Raw genomic sequence first — 25,747 nt, 5'->3', positions numbered from 1 at the left:
ATAGAGCTTTAGGGGGCAGGGTGTCACATGGTCAGATTCATTCTTTAGTGATTTCTCTTTGATAGCCTTGTAAAATATGGATTGGAAAGGCTAGAAATAAGAGGTTGAGTGGATAGTTAGGAGGCTGTTGCAATAATTCATGTGAGGGGTGAAAAGGGCTTGCATTAGAGTGATGTCCATATTAGTGAAGAAAGGGGGACAGATGAGAAGGGAACATGAAGAAATCCTGGAAATTGCAAGACTATGTATGCTCAAGTACTCAGATGGATCTGTGCACTCACTAATTTGAATGTTCCCTTGCACAGTGAAGATGCCAACTCTCATTTGCCCATTCCTTATTACTTTTGTCCAAGTACTCCCATATGTGCACTATAAGGTGCCCACCCAGCATACTTAAAGTCTTCCTAGCTTTCTTTATTCCTTTTTGGATTATGTACATGAAGAAAAATTTTCCTTTTATTCAAAAATTGAATCAATCTGTGGTTATTCAAGGTAAGCAAAATATTTCTTAAGAGAAAAATAGTAAATTAAGTATCAATAAGTTGTAGTTGGGTTCTATAATAATAACCTTGTTGAAATGAATAACCTAAAGAGTATCCTAGGATTCAGAAAGTGAATATATTCCAAGTGATTATCATATGTATATATATATATATATTTGTATATACACATAAATATAGATGAATACATATAAACATTTATATATTGTATGTATACAATATAAATACACATGCATATATTTATATTATTTGTATTTATGTACATATAATTATATATATGTGTGTGTTTTATAACAAAGAAAAATAATTACAAAGATATGACAGGAGCACAGCATTAGTGACCCTTCCTTTCATTCAGAATTGTATGACACCTTGGAATTGCAGCTTATTTTTGACAATATAGAATTATTTGGCCTACCTCATCACTTTGTTGTGGAAATAGTATTATGAGGGCTGAGGAATACCTGTAATAACAATAACATATTTATGCAGCTCTCTAAAGTTTACAAAATGCTTACAAGAATTCTTTGATCTAGGTTACTATAGGTATTATCCTTCCCATTTTCCAAATGAAGAGATTGAGGATTTGAAACATTAAGTTAATTGCTAATGATCACAGTTCATAAATGTGGGAGCTGGGAGTCAAAACCAGGTCTTCCAATTCCAAATCAAATGCTTAATTGCCCCCTCTGGACACCTGGATTTGTTTTCCAATCCTGTTGCTAGTTAACTGAGTGAATTTGAGAAAGGCACTATATTTCTTACAAACTGAAAAAAAGTTAAAAGAGTAAGGTCCCTCTATAAGTCTTAAACAGTAGGAAAAGGTTTGGGGGAATTTTTTTTTAATGTTCCTTGAAGAAGGAAAGGTGATGAACCCTGGAATACATAACCCTATTCTTTCCTCTCTTCTCTCTTTGCTGTTTCACCATCTATTTCCCAACCTTTAAGTGCTTTTTAAGGCTTGGGCCCTCTTTTTTTCTTTTTTTTTTCTTTCTCCACAACTTTTGCTTGGTGATCTCATATACACTATAGGCTTAAGGATGCTCTCTCTCTCTCTCTCTCTCTCTCTCTCTCTCTCTCTCTCTCTCTCTCTCTCTCTCTCTCTCTCTCTCCAGTCCTGATCTTTCTTCTCAAATTGCCAACATCTTGCGCTATATGTCCTCACCTGAATGGGTCATCAGCATCTCAAACACACCATATCTAAAATCGAATCAACTATCTTCTTTAAATTTGACTCATCTCTAAAATTTCCTACCAGTTCTGAGAGTATCTTCCCAGTTTCATAAATTGGAGTTTTCTTCCCTTGTCCTCACTGCTCTTTTTTTATCAGTTACCAAAGATTGTTGCTTCTACAATATATCTTATATCTGTCCCTTCATTCTATTCACACCGGTACTGCTTAACTCATATACACTTTGTAATACCTTTCTAATTTGACTCCATGATTTTAATCTCTCCCCTATCCAACTCAACCTCTACACAGCTCCTAAAAAAATCTTTCTAAAGCATATTCCAGATTATGCCACTCCCTGGCTCTAGAACTTTAAGTGGATCATTTTTACTTCCAGGATAAAATATAAACACCTGAATCTTGCATTTAAAGGTCTCCACAATCTATCTGCCTATCATTTCAACCCAATTTCATATTACTGTACTCCCTTTCATGTACTCTGTATTCCAGCCAAATGATACTACTAAGATATTTCTTGAACTCAACACATCATCTCTTGCCTTTGCAATTCATACAAGCTCTGCACCATATTTGGAGTTTATAAACTCCTTGAGGCAAGGGACTTATCTTTTCCCTCTTTTTTTGCATCCTCAGCACTTGGCACAATTCCTGGCACATACTAGGTGCTTAATAAAATAAAATAATAATTTTTGTTTGTTGAATGTAATATACTCCCTGCTTATCCCTCTACAACTCAAAATCCTTATCATCCTTATCATTCGTTTCAGGCTCAGCTCAATGTCCTTTCCTCGATGATGCCTTAATTGATTTCTTCCACTCCTTCCACCCCAGTTAATGCCCATGTGAAAGTACATTATATTTGGTTCTCTGTATGCATTTTGTTTCTCCTAGTACAATGCAAGCTCCTGGATGGCAGTCAGTGTTGTACAAATCCCAAATATCCACCACAGTGCTTTTTGCCTAACAGTTACTTCGTGAATTGAATTAAAAATACAGTTTTCCCTTCCATATCATGACTTTCCCTATGGTGATTTTGATATATCTCAGGTCACCATAAGAAAATGAATAGGAACTTTTTGGGAGTTTTGCAAAAGCTGCAGACAACATGCAAAAGCCAGCAGAAAACACAGAAACTCAGAATGCATAAATTATTTGTGTAGTGTTATATAATATCAACATATTGTACCATAATAATTTGGACTTCTTTGGTACAAAGGGAAGGTCAAAAATTATACATGGAATTTCCAGATAGTGGAGGCACTGCATCCCTAACCCCTTTGATATTGAAGGAATAACTGTATAGTCTTTTAGTGTTCAGTTGCAGCTTTTGTATGTCTTGGATTTATAGGGAAGACTTTTGTTTTGCATGAAGAAAGTAAGTTAAATAGTTATGATCTAGCTAATAAAAATAGGAATGAGAAGTAATATAAAGATGATTCTTTATTAGAAGTATGAAAGATGGGCACCATAAAGGAAATCCATTTTATTATATCACTGAAATGTCCCTTGCTATTCACAGTTATTGATACCCTAACAAAAGGCTCCATTATTTTTTCTAATTTTTATCTTCCTATTATTATAATCTGTTGTGTGTTATCTCATAAGTAATTATCACAGTTTCAAAAGAGAATGGTCAGCAACCTAAAATTCCTTAAAGTTTGTTCATCTCTCAAGGTCTCCTTACCCTGCTTTCCCCATCATTTTTACTTTTGGGTAGCTCTGTATAGATGACCTAGAAATTTATTTTTGGCATAGAAAATGAGAAGCCTTCTTTACTGAGTTGACACTATCCTTTTCTTTCTTAAACAGAGCTATAACCCTGGAGAATCAGCTGGTGATCTTGGCAACAACAGCAAGCGACAAGGGAGGTTACTACGTCCAGGCTGTTAATGAAAAAAATGGAGAAAATAAGACAAGCCCATTCACTTATTTGAGCATAGAAAGTGAGTCTTAAAGTGTTGAATAAAAACTTGAATGATGATGTTGAAAACACCTTGATTTAATCAACAATGGTATTATCATAGGATGTTTCTTTAGTTAACCTGATTGTCTCATATTTATCAAATAACAAAAGCATATGGGTAGAACTTTTAGGGCTTTCTTAAAAAGAATACGTGGGTATGCTATAAAATGTTGATGCATATAATGTTTGTGAATGAAAGATATTTGAGTTTTATGAACAGTTTTATGCTTTTGCTTTTATAGATTTGTGATTTTTTTCCTTTTAAAAATGTCTCTCAACTAACAGGGATTGTATTCATGAGTCCTAATTGGGACTAGAAGAGCTAAGACGATTATGTTTATCTGGCCCAGCAAGAAAATCCTTAGGAAAATTCCTTTTGAGTTGAGCTAAAATAAACTGTATTAAATGTACATAATAACTAATCCATTTTTCTAAGTGATTAAACTGATATTCACCATCACTCACCTTAGTTATGCTACAACATGATTCATGAAAGAAATCCCATTTGCAAATTTAGTTTTATCAAGGAAATTTACCTTAAACTTTTGACCTCTAAAAGAAGACTCATAAGCCTAGTCTTAGTAGCTAATAGCTAGTTTCTATTGAGAAGAAAAGGATACTGAATACTGACATAGTTCTTTGGCAATGACCTTGGGAATTAAAATTTGTTTATGCATTAGAGAAGCTTATTATATTGGTCACTGAGCTTTTATGTATTCTAATTTTTAATATTCAAGTATACTGGTGTCTTCATGGTATAAAATGTACCTTTAATGTTGTTGAATAAATACAATTTAGGAAACTGTGATACTGAATGGTAAGCTTTAAAAATAGTTATAATTGCCAGCCTTAAAAAAAATGTGAAGGAAAAAGCTATGTAGTTTGCTTGGAGGAGATGTGATCGAGCTTAATTCATGAAATGGCTAAATAGAGGCCTTTGCTTAAGTGTTTTGTCCTTTTGTTTTAGAAAAATTAATAAATTTAAGATATATTTTATTTGGGGAGCTTGTACAATAGGGTTAAATGAGAGAGAAGGAGATAGGATTGACAGACATCGATTTTAGAAATCCTGTTTTATTCATTGCATGCCCTGAAGAGCATCCTGTGCATGTTTCCATCCCCCTCGATGCCTTAATTCTTAGTGGCCCAATAGCATTAAAACATCATAGGAGGGGCCAGGTAGGTGCTGCAGTGGATAAAGCACTGGCCCTGGATTCAGGAGGATGTGAGTATAAATCTGGCTTCAGACACTTGACACTTACTAGCTGTGTGACCCTGGGCAAGTCACTTTACCCTCATTGCCCCACCCCCACCCCAAAAAAACCATCATAGGAGATGTAGGGGCAGTGTGCTGTGGCACAAAGAAGGCTGGCATTGGAATTGGGAACAATACAAACAAACAAACAAAAAACCCTGGAAACAAGGAGAAAAAAGGAAGAGGAATAAATTTCTTAGTGTAAATTCATAGTTTTTATTTTGTGTCCCCACATCCCATTTGGAAGTAGTGTTTCCTGCAATAAATGCATTTACTCTACTATGGGATTGAAACCACACCTCAGGACCATAATCACCAGACCTCTTGTTAAGCCATGATATATTGAAAGGTACATCACCTTACTAGGTTTATTAGTAAATTAGATATTCTCAAGACTTATTCATAATGCTAGCAAGATATAGTATGTTCTGCAGACTTAGACATCTCTCTTTTTTCTTTCTGATACAAGCTTTGTAAAAACATAAAACAAGATTGATGAAATTTTTTTTTAAAACTTGCCAGCCAGCATTTCTGAAGAGTCAAAAGATAATACAGCCAATTATCATTTAACGAAGATAAATTTTCTCCTAGCACAGAGAGTATAAAGAAGGAAACCTTTGTGTGGTGGATAAGATTGGAATAGCCGGGCCTGGAAATTAAACTCCAAGTTTGGTCATATTGTAATTAATTTAAAATACGAGGGTGTCATGTTGTCCTGCCTCTAGCTTCCAATTGCAATAACAAAGCACCTATTATCCAGTGGCAACATTGGGGGAATAAAGTAGAGAACCTAGGGTAGCTTTGAAGGGAAACTTGGTCACCTAATTGACATACCACCACCCAATTAACAGGAGAGAAAACACATTTTTAAAGATGCTGTTGTTTTTAAAGAGCACAGACATGTATTTGAGGGCTAAAACACTCAAGTCCTTTTGAGATGTTTTGCTACTGTTGCCATCTATGGAAACTAAAGGATAAAGAAAGAGAATCTGGATAACAAGCTTAACTGTTGAAAATAAAATGCAGTACTGTAATGGTACCACCTGCTGTCTCAGTGACTGTTTAGTTGATTATAATATTTCTTAGCATTTTCTCCTATGTTTGTATGGATAAAAAGATAAATCACTGTGGGTTTTGCACAGATATTTGTCAGGAAGGGGTGAGGACTGTACTGAACTAACAGTTCACCTAGTCACTAGAAAGATTTGCTGCCAACTAGGATTGTGAATTTGCTTTGAAGTTTTAATGTGACTTACATTCAGCAGATGTTAAGGACATAGGTGGGATTGTTGGAAGCATCACTGTATGAATTTTTCATAGCTAGTTCCTGAAGCTCAGGTGCATGCTGGAGAAAGAATGGGCTGAACTCTCCAGAGAGTAGACATTGCTATTCTGAGGTCAAACTCAGGCAAGCTTTATAAACCTGCCAACCCATTTTTTCATCTTTCCTTCGAGGGCTTTACACTCACTTAACTTCTATGGGGTAATTCATTCAGACTGAATTTGTGCATCAATAAGATTCTTTTCTATAAAGGCATAGAAGTAAAAGATGAGGAAAATGATGCCCTTTGATGGTATTGACTATCTCTGCTGATCCTGTACTAAAAAAAAGTAAAATGACATCTGACTCTGTGTGAGGAATGATGTGACATTATTTTAATGTCTTCATTGCCTGTTCTCCTGTCCTTACCTAACAGAGGCTTCTCCTTTTCATCTTAAGTCTGAAGAATCATTCCCCAGCCCCAGATCCTACCCAGGGTAAGGGTAAGGAAACTTGAGAACCAGACCTGGGGTTGCAGTGGCTTGGGATACACTGTGTGTACATACGCAAGGCTCATTCCTCCACAGGGGATATAGCACTTGAATGTATAACTTAAAGCCTTAGGGTTGCTTATGGAATGGAACTCCCTGTCGAATAACAGATTTCCTGTCACTGTAGATCTCCAATTAATTTTTTTTGGGGGGGTGGGCAGGGCAATGAGGGTTAAGTGACTTGCCCAGGGTCACACAGCTAGTAAATGTCAAGTGTCTGAAGCCAGATTTGAACTTAGGTCCTCCTGAATCCAGGGTCAGTGCTTTATCCACAGTGCCATCTAGCTGACCCCTGGAGATCACCAATTAAAAAGCAGATGGCTACTTAATCATGTATGTTGGAGGGGCAGCTAGTTGGTGCAGTGAATAAAGATGCTGGGTCTGGAATCAGGAGGATTTGATTTCAAATTCAGCCTCAAACAGTTCCTAGGTATATGACTCTGGGCAAGTCAGTTTACCTCTGTGTTTGCCTCAGTTTCCTCATTTGTAAAATGGGAGTAATAAAAGCACTTACCTGTCAGGGTCGTTTTGACAATTAAATAAGACCATATTTGTAAAGGACTTAGCCCAGTTTTATAAGTACCATAGAAATGTTAGTGACGGTGATTACAATGACGATGATGTTGTTGTACTAGGGATTCTATTTTGAGTATGGGTTGGAATGGGCAGCAGCTGAGGTCTCTTTTGACTTTAGATTCTGTGATTTCTAAATTAGTTCATAAGCCTATACTTCAGCTATCACCTCCAAAGCAAAGCCATTACTTTGTAATACATATGAACAGAAACAAACTAGTCATGTAACTCATTCTGTATTTTATTTCAAGGTATTTTGTGAATCCACACCCCTGAAACTATAGTTCACAAATCCCTATTAGCACATTCGCTTTAGATAGCCAGTTAGCGCCTGGACTGTACTTATCATGTATAGTAGTAGCAAAATATTCTCCTCATGAACTTGGGGCACTCTCTACTACTAATACATTCATTGTCAGTGGGAATAGGGGGTACACACTTAGGTAATATAAGTGGCAAAAAAACCCCTTAGGTCCTTTCTCTTTTCATGGTGTTTTCATGCTGATCCTCCTAGGTGAAACATTTCTTCTACACAAATTGCTTAGCTGGATTCCCAGGGCCTCCTCTGCACAACTCTGGAAAAATACCAAAGCTAATTTTGCCATGCAACTGATTACAGAGCTGTCTAGCTTGCTTCATTAAGGCTACAAAGGGCATGACTGATCAGTCAGCTAATCATTGGGCAGTTAGGTGGTACAATGGACAGAGTTCTGGCCTTGGAGTCAAGAAGACCTGAGGTTGAATTGGTCCCCAGAAACTTTCTAGCTGTATGACCCTGGGTAAAGTCACTTAACTCCTGTTACCTCAATTTCCTTAATTGTAAAGTTGGAGTAATAATAGCATTTACTTTTGGGGTTATTCTGAAGATTAAATGAGGTAATATTTGTAAAGTGCTTAACAAAGTACTTGTCACATAGCAGTATTAATAAAAGTTTGTTTCGTTCTTTCATTCCTTCCTCATACCCTTACATAAGCTAATAAATATGAAGTATAGGAGTTGAAGAATAATGCAAGGTAGTACAAGAGATGTCAGAATGTACTACTATATGATTAACATGTGAGTGGTATAGATAATAAGTGGCATAGGCACTCAAAACTGATAGAAATTAACATAGACTAGGCATGTGGTGATGATGAGATTTGTGGTAGTTTTCTAAAGGAGAACAGAATGAGTTGGATGGGGAGAGGATACTCCAGGAACTTGATTCAGTATTTCATTTGGTCAGTGATCAGATCAATGTGAGCACTATCTCCAACAATTCAAATCACAACCTGTCCACAACTTATCACCTTCTGTAGCTCTTAGACCTATACTCCTAGAAATCCTTCACAAAGGATGTACCCAATGAATAGGGAGCCTACCTCTAAGTCTTTTAGCATTCCATGAATACCAGTGTAAAATATAGGTTGTCCATCTGTTATACTTGACTCCTACTACATGACTGGTCTATATCCTTCAGTCATCTGCTTCCTAAATATCTCCTATGCCATTCATCTTTGGTAACAAATTGCAACCTCTGCATGTCTTCTTTTGTCACTCTATTGTGTTTTGCAGTTTTATTTCATCAGAGATTTTGATGTTTCATGATTTGAAGCTATGTAACAGTTAATGGGATTTTTAAAAAATGGATTTTTGTGCCAAGGAACTTGGGTTCATTGAAAGTGGCATCTAATTTCCTAAATGAGACATTCTTCCTATTATTCGATTCTGGTTACAGCTCATTGTCTTTCTGTAGTACTTGTCCAATACAGAATCACTATTAGGCTATGTTTCCAAGTGTGGACAATGAACATTCTTCATATGTTTTTTTTTCTTTGTAGATTTCTATGTCAAACTCTTTGAGTGATCAGTTCATGAAGGTTTTAACCTTTTCATCGCATAATTATCATCTTTCCCCCTTTCCACCAGTGGCTGCCTCACTTGGCCTAATAAAGGCACACCCCAGCCATGTTTCACTGTATTCCTACTCCCAAGGTTTAGGGCTAAAGGGCTCAATTAATACCTGATCAAGTTAACTCTACCATTGTTCATGGAATAAGTATATTAGACTCAACTCACCATCATTCCTGGCTACCACACCCCTACGTATGTCATCTCCTTGGTTGGAATGTAAGCTCCTGGAGGGTAGATACTGTCTTTACTTTTGTATTTTTATCTTGACTTATACTAAGTGCTTAATATATCATGTTGCATTCAGTCATTCATTAATTAGTTTAGAATATTGAGGTTCAAGTATCTAGTAGTGGTCATCTTCAAGCAAGAATACATTGAGAAATTAGGTAATCTCACTTCCATCAGACTCTGTGTAGAACAAAACTCTGGAAGTTGAAAAATATTGGGCTTATCCTAGGGACAATGAGTAGCCAGTTTGATTAAAATAAGGTGTTTCAATAAGAAAAGGATGTTAAATAAGGCAATATTCATCATTGCATATAGTCAGATATGATCACTAATTATTAGTTTTCCCAAACTTTACCTTCCTCCTCCATAAATGTATTATTTATCAACATTGTGCCCAGAAAATTATGTACAAAAATTCTTTTGTCCTATCATATCCTAGTAAGGCCTGCAAGGCATGACCAGAAAGATTCTCTACACTTTTAAGAAGAAAGAGAGACTCTACCTTGGCCCTAAATCCAGGTAGATTATTTTGTCTGAAACCAAATGGTCAGAATTCAGTTGACAGGGATTTTAAGATTATTTCAGAGTAGTCTTGCAATAGATAAAATAGCATTTACAGGTTTACAATATTCAGGATGACTCAGCATTTTATTTATAGCTTACATGTGGAGTTAATATCTTTTTACCTCTAATCACTTTTGCTATTACATTCATTGAAATGATTTGTCTCTTATCTCTGTCACTATAATTGATATGTGAGGATAAGAAATTCTTTGAGGATGCAAACAAGGGAGATGGAAAATTGAATTTGCCTTGCAATCATTTTATAAACTCTGACATACGTCCATTATGTATCCTGTCTGGGGAAATACTGAACAAAGTTAATGGTTATTTGTTGGAAGAAGACCACAGTACCAATTCTTTCACGTGGAAAAATGTTTTTATGACTAAGTACTCCCCAAATCTTCCCTCTTTCACCTTTGCCTAACAAAACATAGTTCTGTCTGGAGCTTCACAGTTTTAAAAGAAAATTACCACAATTTGGTAAGCTCCCTGGTTGCTCATGCCTTGTTATTCTTAAAGCTCACTTATCAGCCCACTCTAGACACATTTGCCTCTTCCCAATATTTCCCATTATTTTACAAACGCATTCATTTTGGTCTTTTGACCAGTTTTCTGCAGTTGCTGATCAATTGTTTCCTGTTCAAGTTCCCTCCATTCAGAGCAACTAAAGGTTCTGAGATCCACATTTTATTCTTTGTGAGTCTTTTCACAATTTTTTTTTATCCTTCAACAGAAGTAGGATGTGTATTTTACTGATTCATTGGAGAATATAGAACAGTGGGTGTAACTTTTTATAATAGCATAATTGCATTGTAAGCAAAACTAACTCTTGAATTATATACTGAGTTATTATCAGAGCTGATTTTACCTATAATCCATCTTATTCCAAGTATATTACTGATGAAAGATGGAATCTGTTGTCAGAACCAACCTAGCTAAGAAGACAGAGGGACATCACCAGTAGAGGGTCTTCTAGGGGCTAAATTCTTGTACCACAGCAATCCTTGAAATAGAAAAAACATTTAAAAGTCCCTACAGTCTTGTGAGTAACAGAAAAAGGGGGCAGAGAATGCTGAAAATCAGTAGATTTTAGAATGTCTATGAGTATTAACTCTAGACATTTAAATGTGAGATCACTAATTACCACAGAATCGACATTATTGAAAGAACTGAACCACATCAATATTGATGTTTTCACAATTAGCCAAACCAGAAGACAACTAAATGGAAACATTGCTCATGGATTCTCTTAAAAGAGGCAAAGGAATTTGTTTCATAATGTAACTAAAGAAAAAGTATATTATTTAACAAGATACTTGGTTATTTCATTGTGTATTGCTTATGATAAACATAAGCAAAAAGTGTACCGTGAAGATAATTGTTGGTTATTCACCAACATTTATTCTTCAGAATGAAGAGACAGAGAAATCCTGCAAAGAACCTGACAAGATTCTTCAAACTAATTCAGCATATTTTGTTACTTTAGGTGGGCAAAAAGGAGAATAGATATTTGTTAAGTAATTGTTATGTGCCTGAGCTGTGTTAAATCTGGTTATGCAAATACAAGCAGTCAAGATAGTCCCTGCCCACCAGGAACTTATGTTTCAATTAGGGGAAATCATACTTAAAGGGTAACTAAAAAGGGGAGAGGGCACACAGAGCCATGGAGATGGCCAAACAGTGGAATGGAGGCTAGGACTCTGACAAGATAAGGCAAAAAGCTGACCTGTCAGAGCTCAGGGACCTGGGACAGACTTCAATGTACCAGTGGAGAGGACATAGAGGTGATGCCTCCTGAGAGAAAATGGCATGGCCAGAGTAGTTCAGGAAGTTATAAACAAATGGTGAAAAATATGTTGGAAAATATGAATGATGTTTGAGAAAATAACATTCATAGACTACCCAGAGGCCTCACACATAAAGACAATGAATGCTTTCTTCCAGAAGAGACTGGAAAAGTGATGCCATATGAGTTCTGAAGAATATTACCAAAAAAAAAAAAAGAAATTTCCTATTTGCTAAGATATAGTCAATGACTGGTAGCTGAAGTAGGAATCATATCAGAATCATATTTGTGTAATTAGACCATTGATTATTTAGAGCAAAAGTCAAACTAATAAATATAAAACTAGAAGTAGGGTGAAAAAAGACCCTAAGTAATTGCAACAGCTTCAGCTTAACCCTGTGATGACAATTTAGAAATGAAAAGAGGTAAAGATATTAACTTTATCACCATTTCCTAGTTTTACCTGAGTGAAAGGATCAATTACCAGCAAATACTTGACCTTCTTGCCACAAAAGGCAATTTTCCAAGGCAAAATTGTAACATATATAGATATATATCTCTATGTATGTGTGTATACATACATACATACATATTTGTGCATATGATAGTAGATTATGAGTTATTTCAACTTTTAAAACAATAAAGAGCATTGGAAAGAAAAGCAAAGAGAAAATACCAACTCATCACCCCCTTGAGGACATTCCCAGACTCTGGAAGAAAGGCACAAGGGAAAAGGCAAAAAGGGAATTTTTAAAAAGATTCATAAAACAGCCCATTGCATTTTTTTATAGATCAGTGCAAAGTAGTGACTCCAGTGCAGGAAGCCATTCTCCTAAGATCCAGCCAGCCAATTAGCCGTGGTCAGTTCTAATCACTGGGAATCAGTTAGAATCCCAGTCACTAGAAACCAGTGAGCAATTGTCTGTTGTTTTTTCAACAAGGCACCACTGTAAATGTTCATACTTTAAAAAAAGAGAGATGTGTTCAAATAAAAAAAAAAATCAGAGAAATTCTCTGCCCACAATCCCCCACCCCATTTATATTTATAAAATTCTTGTTCTTTATTGGCTGGTTCTTTATTGACTGGAAGTTTGAAACACACATGCATAAAATATCCATCTCCTTGTAATTCAGTATTCACCAAAGCATGCCCCTCTTAGATGTCTTCTCATCACTATGATTTTCAGAATCCACGTAAACAACTGAAAAGGATGCACCTCCTCTGTTTTTTTCTTTTCTTTTCCTCTTTTTTTCACTCTTGTTCCATCACTATGTTATTAAATTGGCATAATTCTACAGATTCCCAGGCCAAGCTTTGGGGAGCTGACTCCACTGTTGTCTTAGCAAGGGGCATAACTGCTTTCGAGCACCTCTATAGCCTGAGACCAATTCATATTTTTCTTGGAAGCTTTGGATGTAGGAACCCTGATGTTGCTATCCTCTTCTGAGGGTGCGCCTTGATATTCCTTGTCACTAAAGAAACTTTCTATGGTCCACATCTTTGTCTGCTCATTTTGTCTGTCTTTTACTTGACTTTTAACTCCTTCTTAAAGTGTGGCACTGCTTCCAGGTGGCACTTTCCCAAAGCTTCAGGGTTCCCAGGTGGTACAGTTTAAGGAGAGGCTTGTTTTACACTCATCTGGCTTGTGCTCTGGTCTGAAAACAACCCCAGGCCTACTTGCTCTTCACCCAGAAAACAAAATTTTTTGTTTTGATAGCTACAGTGAGCCTGCGCCCCTCTTCCACCTGGGCCGCTGCCACTCGAGGCTGCTTCCTGGTTCCCAGAAGGGGTAAAACCAAGTTCCTCCACAATGCCAGCAGAGACCCCTGTAATTTCCCCCTGGCCAACCACTCAGCCCTCTCACCAGACTGTGAGCTTAGTTCCAGAAGATGCTGGTGCTGCAACCGATTCAGAGGCTCTGGAGGTTGGCATAATTGTGTTTGTTCATTAGGTGCCTGAATGGACTCCCAGGCAATTCTGATAGAATTTCTTCTAATTTGGAATCCCTACCAACTCTGGAGACCTTATATAGTTGTCCCCTGAGCTTTGTCTGTACCTCTGCTTCAAGGACCCTTTTTCTGCACCCATTTTTCTCAAAATAAAATGCTAACGAAAAATAAAAGTAGATGGTATTAAAGATAAGCTAATGAGATTGTTTCAGAAGTTATGGAAGCTCATGCTTAAATCTAGATCTACTGCTAACCAGGCGTTCCCTATTTTGGCTCCTAATGTTTAAAAATTCCTTTAATACTTAAGTTACCATATCTGCATTATGAATTCATAAACTTTCACATTTCAAGGAATCATACTTTCATTAATGTACACATTTCATCCACTGATGAAGATTACAACCCCTCTACCTTTCACGAGACAGTCTCTGTGGATTAATACTTTGTAACCCTGCCACCAATCTGCTGATAAGTTCCTCAGAATTTAGTTAATCAGGTTCTCAAAGAACAGTCTGTCAGTGAGCTCATATTTGAAGCCTTTCTAGTTTTGTAAGACCTGATTCTCTCTGGTCACTTGGAGTATATCTGTCCTCCTGTAGAGTATGAACATGTATGTACTGGCACCTTGTTAAAAGGACAGTAGGCAATTGACAGAACTTGCCTTCTGTTGTAATCACTTTTGAGTATCCATAAGCATCTCTGTGTCAAGATTTGATTAGGGATCAGAAAAGGGTTTTAGTTGAAGGTACATTCACACACATACATACACATACGTACACATAACTATAGTTTGGGATCATCTGTGTCACTGAAGTAGATAATGAAAAGTTGACTTTCTACCTATTCTAAATATTTAACTAATTAAAATACCAACATCTGAGATTGATTAATTAGCCTCATTCATTGTTATGTATGCACTATAACAATTGGGAAACTTTTGACAGTACCTACTTAGTTCCACCTTTGCCACTTAGTCATAATGCTTTATTACTGATCACTATAAATGATGTTCTTTCAGCTATTAGAGAAGGCAATTACAGTGGGTAATTAAAATTGTAGATCTTTACAATGTGGTTGAGAATGTTAAATCAATTCTTAAGAGTGTCAGTGAGAGGGTCTGTTAAAATGAAAGAATAATTAGCCACTCAAGACCATTACCAAAAGTCAGATCTTTGGACTCCTCATTGCCAAGAACAATTTGTTCATTGGGTATGAAATGGAATTTGTAATACCAAAAGTAGTAGAGACCAGCAACACATTTAATAATTTCTAAGATTTTTGTATGGTATATAATAAGAATCTATTTTCCTCTTGTGGTTCTTTACGGTTTCTAATCATTATTCTGCCTATACAGTCTTCTCCATTTGCCATAGCTTAGGAAAATGCTATTTCACAAAACAGACTCTTGATATAAGTTACCATTGGATTATTATCAGAAATTTAAGTCATTTTAGGATTCAAGTACTTCAGTATAGTCTGGCACCACAGTTATTTTCTTTAGGCATTCAAGTTTATAGCTGTTTTCAAGAATTCTTTAAGATAATTTTCTAGATGATAATTGAGTTATGTATAGGTTTGAATGGCCACGGGGATGGCACAAGCAGCTTATTGCAATGACACTCTTTGGGTAACAGTTATGGAAGGCAACATTCAAAAATTATATCTTTGACTTATTTTATTTCAGAGGAACTACAGATCAAAAAGCCCTTAGAAGTTATTTAAGCTCTAACCCCTCATTTTATAGAAGAAGAAACTGAGGCCCAAGAAAGGTTAAGTTGATTTGCTAAAGGCCACACAGGTAGTAAGTAGCAAAGTTACAATTCAAATCCAAGTTGCCTGAAGAAAGAGAAGGATTCTATTTTGCATCTACTTTCTCCATTTTATTTCCCATCCTCAGAGTATGCTTAAGGCAGTGGGGATAGAGAAGAATCCATCCATCTTTTGGGGGAGAAAAGAAAGGAAGGAGAAAAAGGGGACTTTGAGTATTCAATGTGTGCCTTTCAAATGACCCCGAAAGACTTTTACTTATGTATTTTGTTGAGGTTGGTATTAAATGTCCCAAGTTACACTATTCTCTTCACTTTCCTTTAAAGACTGTTCCACAGCCTAATATATCTCTCTGTCAGAATGTCACTCTCTGGTTTTATTAACTCTGACAGGGTTGAATTGCACAAAGGTTTGCTCTCATTTGGGAAAATTTCCAGCATAAATGTGCTCCAGAATTGAAACCTCTCCCCTTCCATTTCTTCTGACTTGTGGAATCATCCAAATTAATCAGAATGACTTACGTACAGAAGTCACCTGCAGGAATCAGCGTGAAGTTATTTTGTTAATTGCAGATAGTTGACACAGTTCCACACTTCTTCATTCTGATAGAAACTATAACTTTCACTAAATCTAGAAAGTAACCAAAAAGTAAATCATACCAAAAAAATATTTCACAAAGAAACAGTGGGATATAGACTATTTTTTTTAAGGAAAGGGGAAGGGAGAGGAGTTTATTTAATCAAAAATATTTATAAAGTTGCAATCAAGAACAGTATAAAATTTAACTTTTGGAAATGATTCAAATATTTATTTTTAGGTTTTTAAGATTAGCTGGTCCAGATCTAAGCTTTTTAGGATTACATCTAAGTAGCACAAAAGAAGTTTAATTCCTGCAAGTTTAGTTGTTATATCTCATTTAAAGTGCATATGATTTAGCTGGGCCATTTGATGTTCTAAAAGATAGCTTAGTTCAGTTTCATCGTCTAGAAAGGAACAAAAGGAAGGGAGAAAGCATTTAGTAAGCACCTACTATCTGTCAGGCACTGTGCTACATGCTTTACAAATATCTCCTTCTATCCACGCAACAACCCTGGAAGTAGGTGCCCTTATTATCCCCATTTTATACAGTTGAGGAAATTGAGGCAAATACAGGTTAAGTGACTTTTCCAGAGTGACATAGAGTCACACACACATATCTGAAGCTGAATTTGATCTCAGGTTTTCTTGACTCCAAGCCTAGAGCTCTAATCATTGTGCCACTTGGCTGCCTCTATAATTCAATCAATTAAAAATAATAATTTAGCCCCCAACATATGATTTTTGTTTCCTTTTTAGAATTTTGGCATCCAAATATGTCATATATACTGTTAGCTGGATTCCAAAATCTTGCTTAATAGTTGCAGACAAATTTCCATTTGCTATTAGGAACCACAAGTTTATGCTCTTCATGAGAGAATCTTGAAGGAAAATGTTCTAAGCGATGACAGATATGTGTATGGCCTTTTTTAAAAAAGAGATGAAGAAACTAAGGCATATAGAGGTTAACTGACTTTATTAAATTCACGCAGTTAGTAAATGATAGGGCTCCTACTGAAAAGTCAGATCTTCTGATTCCAAGGCCTGTGTTCTTTCTACCACATTTTGTTCTTTTAAAACAGAGAGGTGTTCAGAGTATTTATCCCAGTCATTCAAAAGTCCCCGCTCAGCGCTGTTTCCTCCACACCAAACACATGTAACCTAACTTTTTTTAATGATTATTTTTCAATTAAAAAGTATTTGTTTTCTTTCCCTTTTATACTCATCCCCCATTTAAAAAACAAAAACAAAAACAAAACCCTTGTATAAGAAATGATAGGGAGTCACTGTTATTTATTAAGTAGGGTAGTACAAACCCCCTGGATGCCTTGGTATCATTTACCCTGGCCTCTAATGCAGCTAAGTGATTCCATGAAGGTTCAGAATACTTGAACATCACACTAACCCCACCCCCCCATCCCCCCAAAAAAAGAAAATGAAAATAAATGCTTCCTTTATTCACTTGTTATTAGCTACTGTTTTCTTCAAAGCGCTATATAACAATACCTTGGTGTATACAGAGTTAAATGTTATGTCTTGGCTCTGCATTTTTAATAAAGACAGACTCTTTATGATTTGTAATTATCTCTTTAGTTGTTTAAAAGGGATAGAGAAAAGGTAGGACTCAGGACTTCATCTTCAGGATTAGCCACAAAGAATTTTTTTTTAAGTATATGATATTCCTTTACTAGTTTTAATACATTTTCCCATATATTTGATTTTAATTCATCATGCTTTTGATTAAAATTAATTAGCTATTGAAGCAATATAATTATGGGTACCCATTGATTTTGTTACATACTTGAGACCTCACTGTAAAACTCATCTCCATTTCTATGACATCCATGACATTGGATTGCATTATAGGTGAACCTGACTTATAATGAGGCAATCACATTGATTTTTTTTAAGTAGGTAAGAGTTTCAATGACACAAAGCAATTTTATATTTTTTAAAGTACCAGTATAAAGTATGTGGCTTAATATAAATATTCAGCGTGCCATATTCCAGAGATGCAGATTTCATACTCTCAGTCTTAGTAGTTAGTATCTGAGAGTTATGGCCAAATTCTTCATTACCTCATCATTAATCTACTAAAGAACTTTCACTGTTTAACTAAGCTGATCCTTCCGTAATGAATTAAGCCACCCTCAAGTCTCTCTACCCAAAGTGTTTCTTCTTTGGCAGAACCTATCAGATCATCCTATAATGGTATTTACTTTACCTGAGTCACCACCCTGTCACAATCAGCTATCAGAGCAGTACCTTAGGGAAAAACAAAAATATCATACAAATGTAACAATGAGACAGGATGCCTGTTTTACTACTCTGGTGCCCCAGGTAACATGTAAGTTACTTCCATAGCAGTAGCCACCTATCCCTGCTTATTTGGGGCATTTTGCAAGACTACAGAAAAACAAATTGTTGATTAGGTAATTAATTAACCAACAAGGGAGTGGAATGCATAATCTGTCTATCAGGTGGTATATTCAAATCATGACGCAAGTGTTTTCATAATCAAGAATGCAGTATGTATTCACATGCCTTCCCACAAACTGAAATATTTCCACTGTTTGCAAAGAAGCATTTTCCTAGAAACTATTCACTTTCTTACACTGGGCATGGATGGGTAGGGTGGGGTTTTTTTTGGGGGGGGGGATGTTTTGTGGTTTTTTTTGGTGAGGCAATTGGGGTTAAGTGACTTGCCCAGGGTCACGCAGCTAGTAAGTGTCAAGGGTCTGAGGCCAGATTTGAACTCAGGTACTCCTGAATCCAGGGCTGGTGCTCTATCCACAGCCACCTAGCTGCCCCAATGGGTAGGTTTAAACACTCCCACAAGCCAGGTTGAAAATTTAATGTAGGAAAAATAAATGAATATATTAATTTCTCTAAATGGAAATCTAAAAATTCTGATAAGAATAACTTAGTTATCTCACTTTTGCTCTGCTTTTATACTTGGGATATCTGCTTTTGATAATTCATGCAACTCAAATGCTTTGCTTTTCAATGTGCATATGGTTTATTAAAGTGTAGTAATGTTGAAAAACCGTATGGGAGCTATAACATAGCACAATCATCGAGAAAATGCTTTACCTGATCATCTTTCCACACAGTTCTCTACTCACCCCAATTCCTGCTAAGCCTATAGGATCATGGGTTTTAACCTTTTTTTGTGGAATGAGCCCCTTTAGTAGTTTGGTGAAGCCTATGAACCCCTTCTCAGGATAATGTTTTTAAATATGCAAAATAAGACACACAGCATTGGAAAATAAGCTAATTATATTAAAAATTAACGATCAAAATACTTTTAAAAATGAACAAGTTCATGGAATCAAGGTTAGGAACTTCTGCTATAGATCATTGAAAAGATTAAGAGGGAATAGGTTAGGCACAGGAGACACAGTAGTAAATGACTTTAGTAATGTGCTGTTTGATAAACCCAAAGACTCCAGCTTCTGGGATAGGAGCTCAGTATTTGACAAAAAATGCTGGGAAAACTGGAAGATAGTATGGCAGAAACTAGGCATAGACCAACATCTTACACCTTATACTAAAATAAGGTAAAAATGCGTACATAATTTAGACATAAAAGGTGATACCATAGATAAATTAGGAGAGGAAGAAATAGTTTACCTATCAGATCTTTGGAAAGGAGAACAGTTTATGACCAAACAAGAAATAGAGAATATTATGAAATGCAAAAAGGATGATTTTGATTACATTAAATTAAAAAGATTTTGTACAAACAGAAGTAATGCATCCAAAATTAGAAGGGAGACTAAAAGCTGGGAAACAATTTTTATAGCCAGTATTTCTGATAAAGGCCTCATTTCTAAAATATATTGGGAACTAAATCAAATTTATAAGAATCCAAGTCATTCCCCAATTAAGAAATGGTCAAAGGATATGAATAGGCAGTTTTCTGATTAAGAAATCAAAGCTATCTTTTGCCATATTGAAAAAATGCTCTAAATCACTATTGATTAGAGAGATGCAATTTTAAACAACTCTGAGGTGCCACCTGACACCTTTCAGATTGGCTAATTTGACAAAAAAAATGAAAATAATAAATGTTGGAGAAGCTGTGTAAAAATTGGAACACTAATGCATTGTTGGTGGAGCTGTGAACTGATCCAACCATTCTGGAGAGCAATTTGGAATTATGCCCAAAGGGCTATAAAGATGTACATACCCTTTGACCCAGCAATACCACTATTAGGTCTTTTTCCCAAAGAAATCATACAAAAGGGAAAAGGACCCACATGTACAAAAATATTTATAGCTGTTCTTTTTGTGGTGGCAAGGAATTGGAAATTGAGGGGTTGCCCATCAATTGGGGAATGGCTGAACAAGTTGTGGTATATGAATGTAATGGAATACTATTGTGCTGTAAGAAACAATGTGTAGGCAGATTTCAGAGAAACCTGGAAGGACTTTGCATGAACTGATGCTGAGTGAGATGAGAAGAACCAGGAGAACATTGTACACAGTATCAACAACATTGTGTGTTGATCAACTGTGATGGACTTGACTCTTCTCAGCAATACAATGGCCCAAGATAGTTCCAAAGGATTCATGATGGAAAATGCTCTCCAAATCCAGGAAAAAAACCAACAACTGTGGAATCTAGATGCAGATCAAACCATACTATTTCTATTATTTTTGTTGTTGTTTTTCCTTTTTGAGGTTTTTCCTTTTTTTGCTTTGATTTTTCTTTCACAGCATGACTAATGCAGAAATATGTTTAATGGGAATGTACATATATAACCTATATCTGATTACTTGCTTTCTTGGGGAGGGGGAAGGGGAAGAAGGGAGGGAGAAAAATTTGAAACTAGAAATCTTAGAAAAACAAATTTTGAAAACTATCTCTACCTGTAACTGGAAAATAATAAAATACTTTTATGGAAAAAACAAATAAAAAAGAAAAATAAATAAATAAATAAAATTATACCTAAAAAAAGAAAAGAAAAGATTAAGAGAAGGATACTACATGTTTGGAAGCCAACAGGTTTGACTCTGCAAAACTCAAAGAAAAACAGAATTAAGCAGTAGGGTCATGGAAGACAATGTTGGGATCAATCTCCTAACCTGTTCCCATTAGTGGATGATGTTTCATAGCAGCTGCCAGACTGGTCTCTTCCATAATATGGGTCCCACACAGCAATTCAAGTCTGATTTTCCACTTGGGTCCATCTGCAACTCAGGGCCACCACTTTACCATTGTAGCTCTTCAGAACCTCCCATACCCCCAGTTTGTCTTTTGCTGAACCCAGCTTAGGGTACAGTGTCAGTGGCAATAAAGCACCTAATGACAAATGGCTGGTGATGGCTGCATGGGAAAAAATGTCATGAGATGTGAGACAGGAGTCTCTTCAAGGGCACAACAGAAGAGAACATGGAGATATTGTAATGAAGACATTTTCTTGCCTTCCCTAGTGTCTCTGCTGGACTTTCAGAAGGGAGAAGAGCCACTAAAAATCCCCTGTTGCACAAATAGGGAACAATAAAGCAAACATTTATTAAATGCCCACTCTCTTCAAGTTATGTGAGAGTTGCTAGGAATGCAAAGACAATAAGAAAAAATAGTCCCTGAGTCCCTACACTCAACAAATAGTCTCCTGGGGGAAATGGAGATACAGTATATAAAGAAATGAGCTTCTGCATGGTGATAGAGAGACAGAGAGACAGAGAGGGACAGAGAGAGAGGGAGAAAGAGAGAGACGGACAGAGAAAAAGAGAAACTAATTCTTAGAAAAGCCTTCCAGTAAGAACCGAGTCCTGAAGGAAGCTTGGACTCCAAGAGATGGAGATAAGAAGGGAGAGTATGTTCCAGGAATGAAACTTAGCCTGTGGAAAGGCACAAAGGTAGGCAATGGGATGTTGAATTCAAGGAATAGCTAGTAGACCAGTTTGGTGAGAATATTGTTTGCAAAGGTCAATAATTTGCAGAAAACCTGAAAAGGCAAGTTTCATTCAAATAGTAAAGAGGTTTATATGCCAACCATGTGAATTTTTCATCTATCATCTAGCCAATAGGGAACCACTGAAGGTTTATGAGCATGATAGTGGCATGGTCAGACTAGGGGTTTAGGAAGATCATCATTTTGCTGACCCATCTCAACAGAAATAATTTCTAATTCTCTTCTAGTAAATCTCTGGGGCATAGCAAGGAAAAGGAGGAAGGAACTCTTCTTCCTGTGAGGGTGCCAACACCCAGTTGCTGAACTTCAACATCTCTAGTGCTCTTTGGACTCTTCAGTAGCTGGCTTTGTGTGAGGGCCTTAATCTCACTTAGTTTCAAGTGTTAGAGCAAGTTTTTATCATGCCTAGTTTTGTACAGTAGACCACCATTTTAAGCAAAGCCACAATAGTGAAAAGTTGACAGTACTTTTACACATCTGTAGTGCAATGTTCCTTTTTTTTTTTTTTTTTGCAGGGCAATGGGGGTTAAGTGACTTGCCCAGGGTCACACAGCTAGTAAGTGTCAAGTGTCTGAGGCCGGATTTGAACTCAGGTACTCCTGAATCCAGGGCCGGTGCTTTATCCACTGCGCCACCTAGCCGCCCCCTGTAGTGCAATGTTAAATGATAGTATGGCTGAGAGTTATATAGTACTACAGTCTCAGGAGAACTGAAAATGAATATCACTGAGAGAGGGCATCAGAGAAACGTGTGGTGGGTATAAACATGGGGGAATTCATAAAAAAAGGAACTAGAAAAACGTTTGAAGTGGATGTCATCAAAGAAATGTGTAAAAGCCTTCCTATTTTCTCATTAATTAATAGATTTTTCTTATGAAATGCATATAGATGGAAAATTAGACATCCTGGTCAGTATTTGTAGGACACATTCTCTTGGTCACTTTTTTGGGATGTGTTTTTTTAATTATTTGTGGGCTAGGCTGGGTTTTCGAAATTATTATTTACTACTACTTATAAATTAATGACTATATAATAATAGCTATTGCACCCATTTGGGCATTATTTAATAATTAACATTAAATAGTAGTAAAGTATTGACCATATGGCAGTTAACACAAGCAGAAAAGTCTCTAAGAGAGAGAGAGAGCACATGGACTACAAACGGGGTTAAGAAGTCCTACATTACCTACTCAGTCCTAACAGGAGAGAGCTCACCAATTGACAGCCTTCCCCAGCCAAGATGGCAACAACCAGGAGCCTCAAGTGGACTTGGATTTTATCCTCTTTTGATAGGGGTAGGTCACTGCACACTGATCAAAGCTAATTGGCTAGCATCATTCAATTCCACTGGTTGACATGACTTGAGGGTGGTCCAAATTAAAATGATCTCTACAGATGAAATCATGGGGAGTTATCAAAAAGACTACCCCTAAATTGCTGAAGTCAAAGTCTCTCTCCAGGTGTGGTATAAACCCATCAGTTCACTGAGCTAGACTTAAAGAGTCTATCTCAGGGGCAGCTAGATGGTGCAGTGGATAAAGCACCAGCCCTGGATTCAGGAGTACCTGAGTTCAAATCCAGCCTCAGACACTTAACACTTACTAGCTGTGTGACCCTGGGCAAGTCACTTAACCCCAATTTCCTCATCAAAACAAAAAAAAATAATAAAAGAGTCTATCTCCATTCCTTTTGTTCCTTTGGGTTCTCCCTGAGATTAAAACTTTTTCAAGAACTGACCTTTCTGAAGTAAGTGGGAGAGAAAGCCAACTAAAACTTGGTCCCTCGGTCCCCAGGAAATTCATTATTAATGATTTTTTTTTCTCACAGATGATAATACTAATAACAACTGACCTACTTTTGTAGATGAGAAAACAGGTAGTAATAATTTGTGAGGGTTTTTTGTCATGCCTTTGGCATCTTTTCCTCCTTTATATTTTTAAATATATCCCTCAGTCCCCTCACAGTTTTCTTGCCTCCAAAGAAAAAGAACTTCTCTATACACAAATAGTCTGGTCTAGCTGCTTTTGCTGTTTAAAAAAAAAAAAAAGCTCTTAGGGGCAGGTGGTGCAGTCAATAGAGCACCAGCCCTGGAGTCAGGAGGACCCGAGTTCAAATCCGTCCTCAGACACTTAACACTTACTAGCTGTGTGACCCTGGGCAAGTCACTTAACCCCAATTGCTTCACCCTCTCCCCCCCAAAAATAGCTTGTTATAATTATTTTTTTTTTGGCACATCGTTTCTATCCTTTATTCATTTGTTGTACTCCTTCAACTTTTATCCTTGGATGTACTCAGGATGATCTTGTTCAGTTGAGTTCTTTCTTTCTTTCTTTCTTTCTTTCTTTCTTTCTTTCTTTCTTTCTTTCTTTCTTTCTTTCTTTCTTTCCTTTCTTTTCTTTCTTTTTTGGCAGGTGCTCTAAGCACTGCGCCACCTAGCCGCCCCTTTGCCCCTTTGCCCTACTTTCTTTTTTAAATTTTTTTGGGTGAGGCAGTTGGGATTAAGTGACTTACCCAGGGTCACACAGCTAGTAAGTGTCAAGGGTCTGAGACCGGATTTGAACTCAGGTCCTCCTGAATCCAGGGCCGGTGCTCTATCCACTGCGCCACCTAGCTGCTCCTGCCCTACTTTCTTAAACTGGTTTGACCTTCCACAGCTTCTCTCTGATTTATGAGTTCTTGCTATTGGTAATCTTCTACCATCCTTCTCCATAATTTTTTGGGGGGTGGGGCAATGAGGGTTAAGTGACTTGCCCAGGGTCACACAGCTAGTAAGTGTCAAGTGTCTGAGACCGGATTTGAACTCAGATCCTCCTGAATCCAGGACTGGTGCTTTATCCCCTGCGCCACCTAGCTGCCCCCCTCCATAAAATTTTATAAATACGTTTCTATTCTAAACTGGTCATGTGCTTTCCTGGCTGCCATCCCTCTCCACTTGGCAAGCAAATCCTAGTGTTTAAGCTATTTTCATCTCTTCATTATGGTTATTGGTTTCCTTGGTTAAACCTTTGTATAAAATTATAAGCTAATTATTATCAATGTTCTTTGTTCCATCTACATCCCATTTTTCACACTAATAAATGAAATCAGTATGTTTAGGTCCTTTTAGTTACACATCACTTCTCATTTTATTATTTCTTTTAACTTGTATAGTTTCAACATTTAACACATTCATAGTTGGTATGTACACAGACAACCGATTCAGTAATGAATCCCACATTGACAATGAAGTGCTTCCTATCCATTGAAATATAATAAATTTCATTATTATGACATTATTCGGTGTTTTCCAGGACTAGTATCTTCTTTGCTAAAAGAAAATATTTATTATATATAAGCATTAAGCAGTTGTGTAGTCCATAAATATTTGGTCTTTTTATTTGTTTTTGTTTTTTGGGTTTTTTTTGGCAGGACAATGGGGGTTAAGTGACTTGCCCAGGGTCACACAGCTAGTAAGTGTCAAGTGTCTGAGGCCGAATTTGAACTCAGGTACTCCTGAATCCAGGGCCGGTGCTTAATCCACTGCGCCACCTAGCCTCCCCCAGTCTTTTTTTTTAATTTGATTTTTTTTTAGATTTGGTCTTTCTCATTCCTTATTTTTATCCAAGGGGCTTTGTGCATCATATAATAATAAAGAAAACTATATTTGGCAGTAAATGATTACTTGTCAAAATTACCCAATAACAGCAAAGTTTTTGTTCAAGTATGCCTAAAAGTTTAACTACTAGTTGAATTTATATGCTTTCACTCAGATTCCCCGCTCAATT

The 25,747-nt window shown here is 36.7% G+C and overlaps 1 protein-coding gene across 1 annotated transcript in view; it reads left to right on the top strand.

Moving 5' to 3' along the window:
- The window catches only part of SDK1 (sidekick cell adhesion molecule 1), a 1,142,665-nt gene that overhangs the window by 622,011 nt on the left and 494,907 nt on the right, over positions 1-25,747 (top strand). Inside the window, 1 exon segment of the mRNA XM_043999243.1 lies at positions 3,502-3,635. Coding sequence (XP_043855178.1) covers positions 3,502-3,635 — 134 coding nt within the window.

This window comes from Dromiciops gliroides, chromosome 1 (genome assembly GCF_019393635.1).
Source record: "Dromiciops gliroides isolate mDroGli1 chromosome 1, mDroGli1.pri, whole genome shotgun sequence".
Classification (NCBI taxonomy): domain Eukaryota; kingdom Metazoa; phylum Chordata; class Mammalia; order Microbiotheria; family Microbiotheriidae; genus Dromiciops; species Dromiciops gliroides.
The sequence above is the reverse complement of the archived record's forward strand: the minus strand, read 5'-3'. Positions and strand labels throughout refer to the sequence as shown.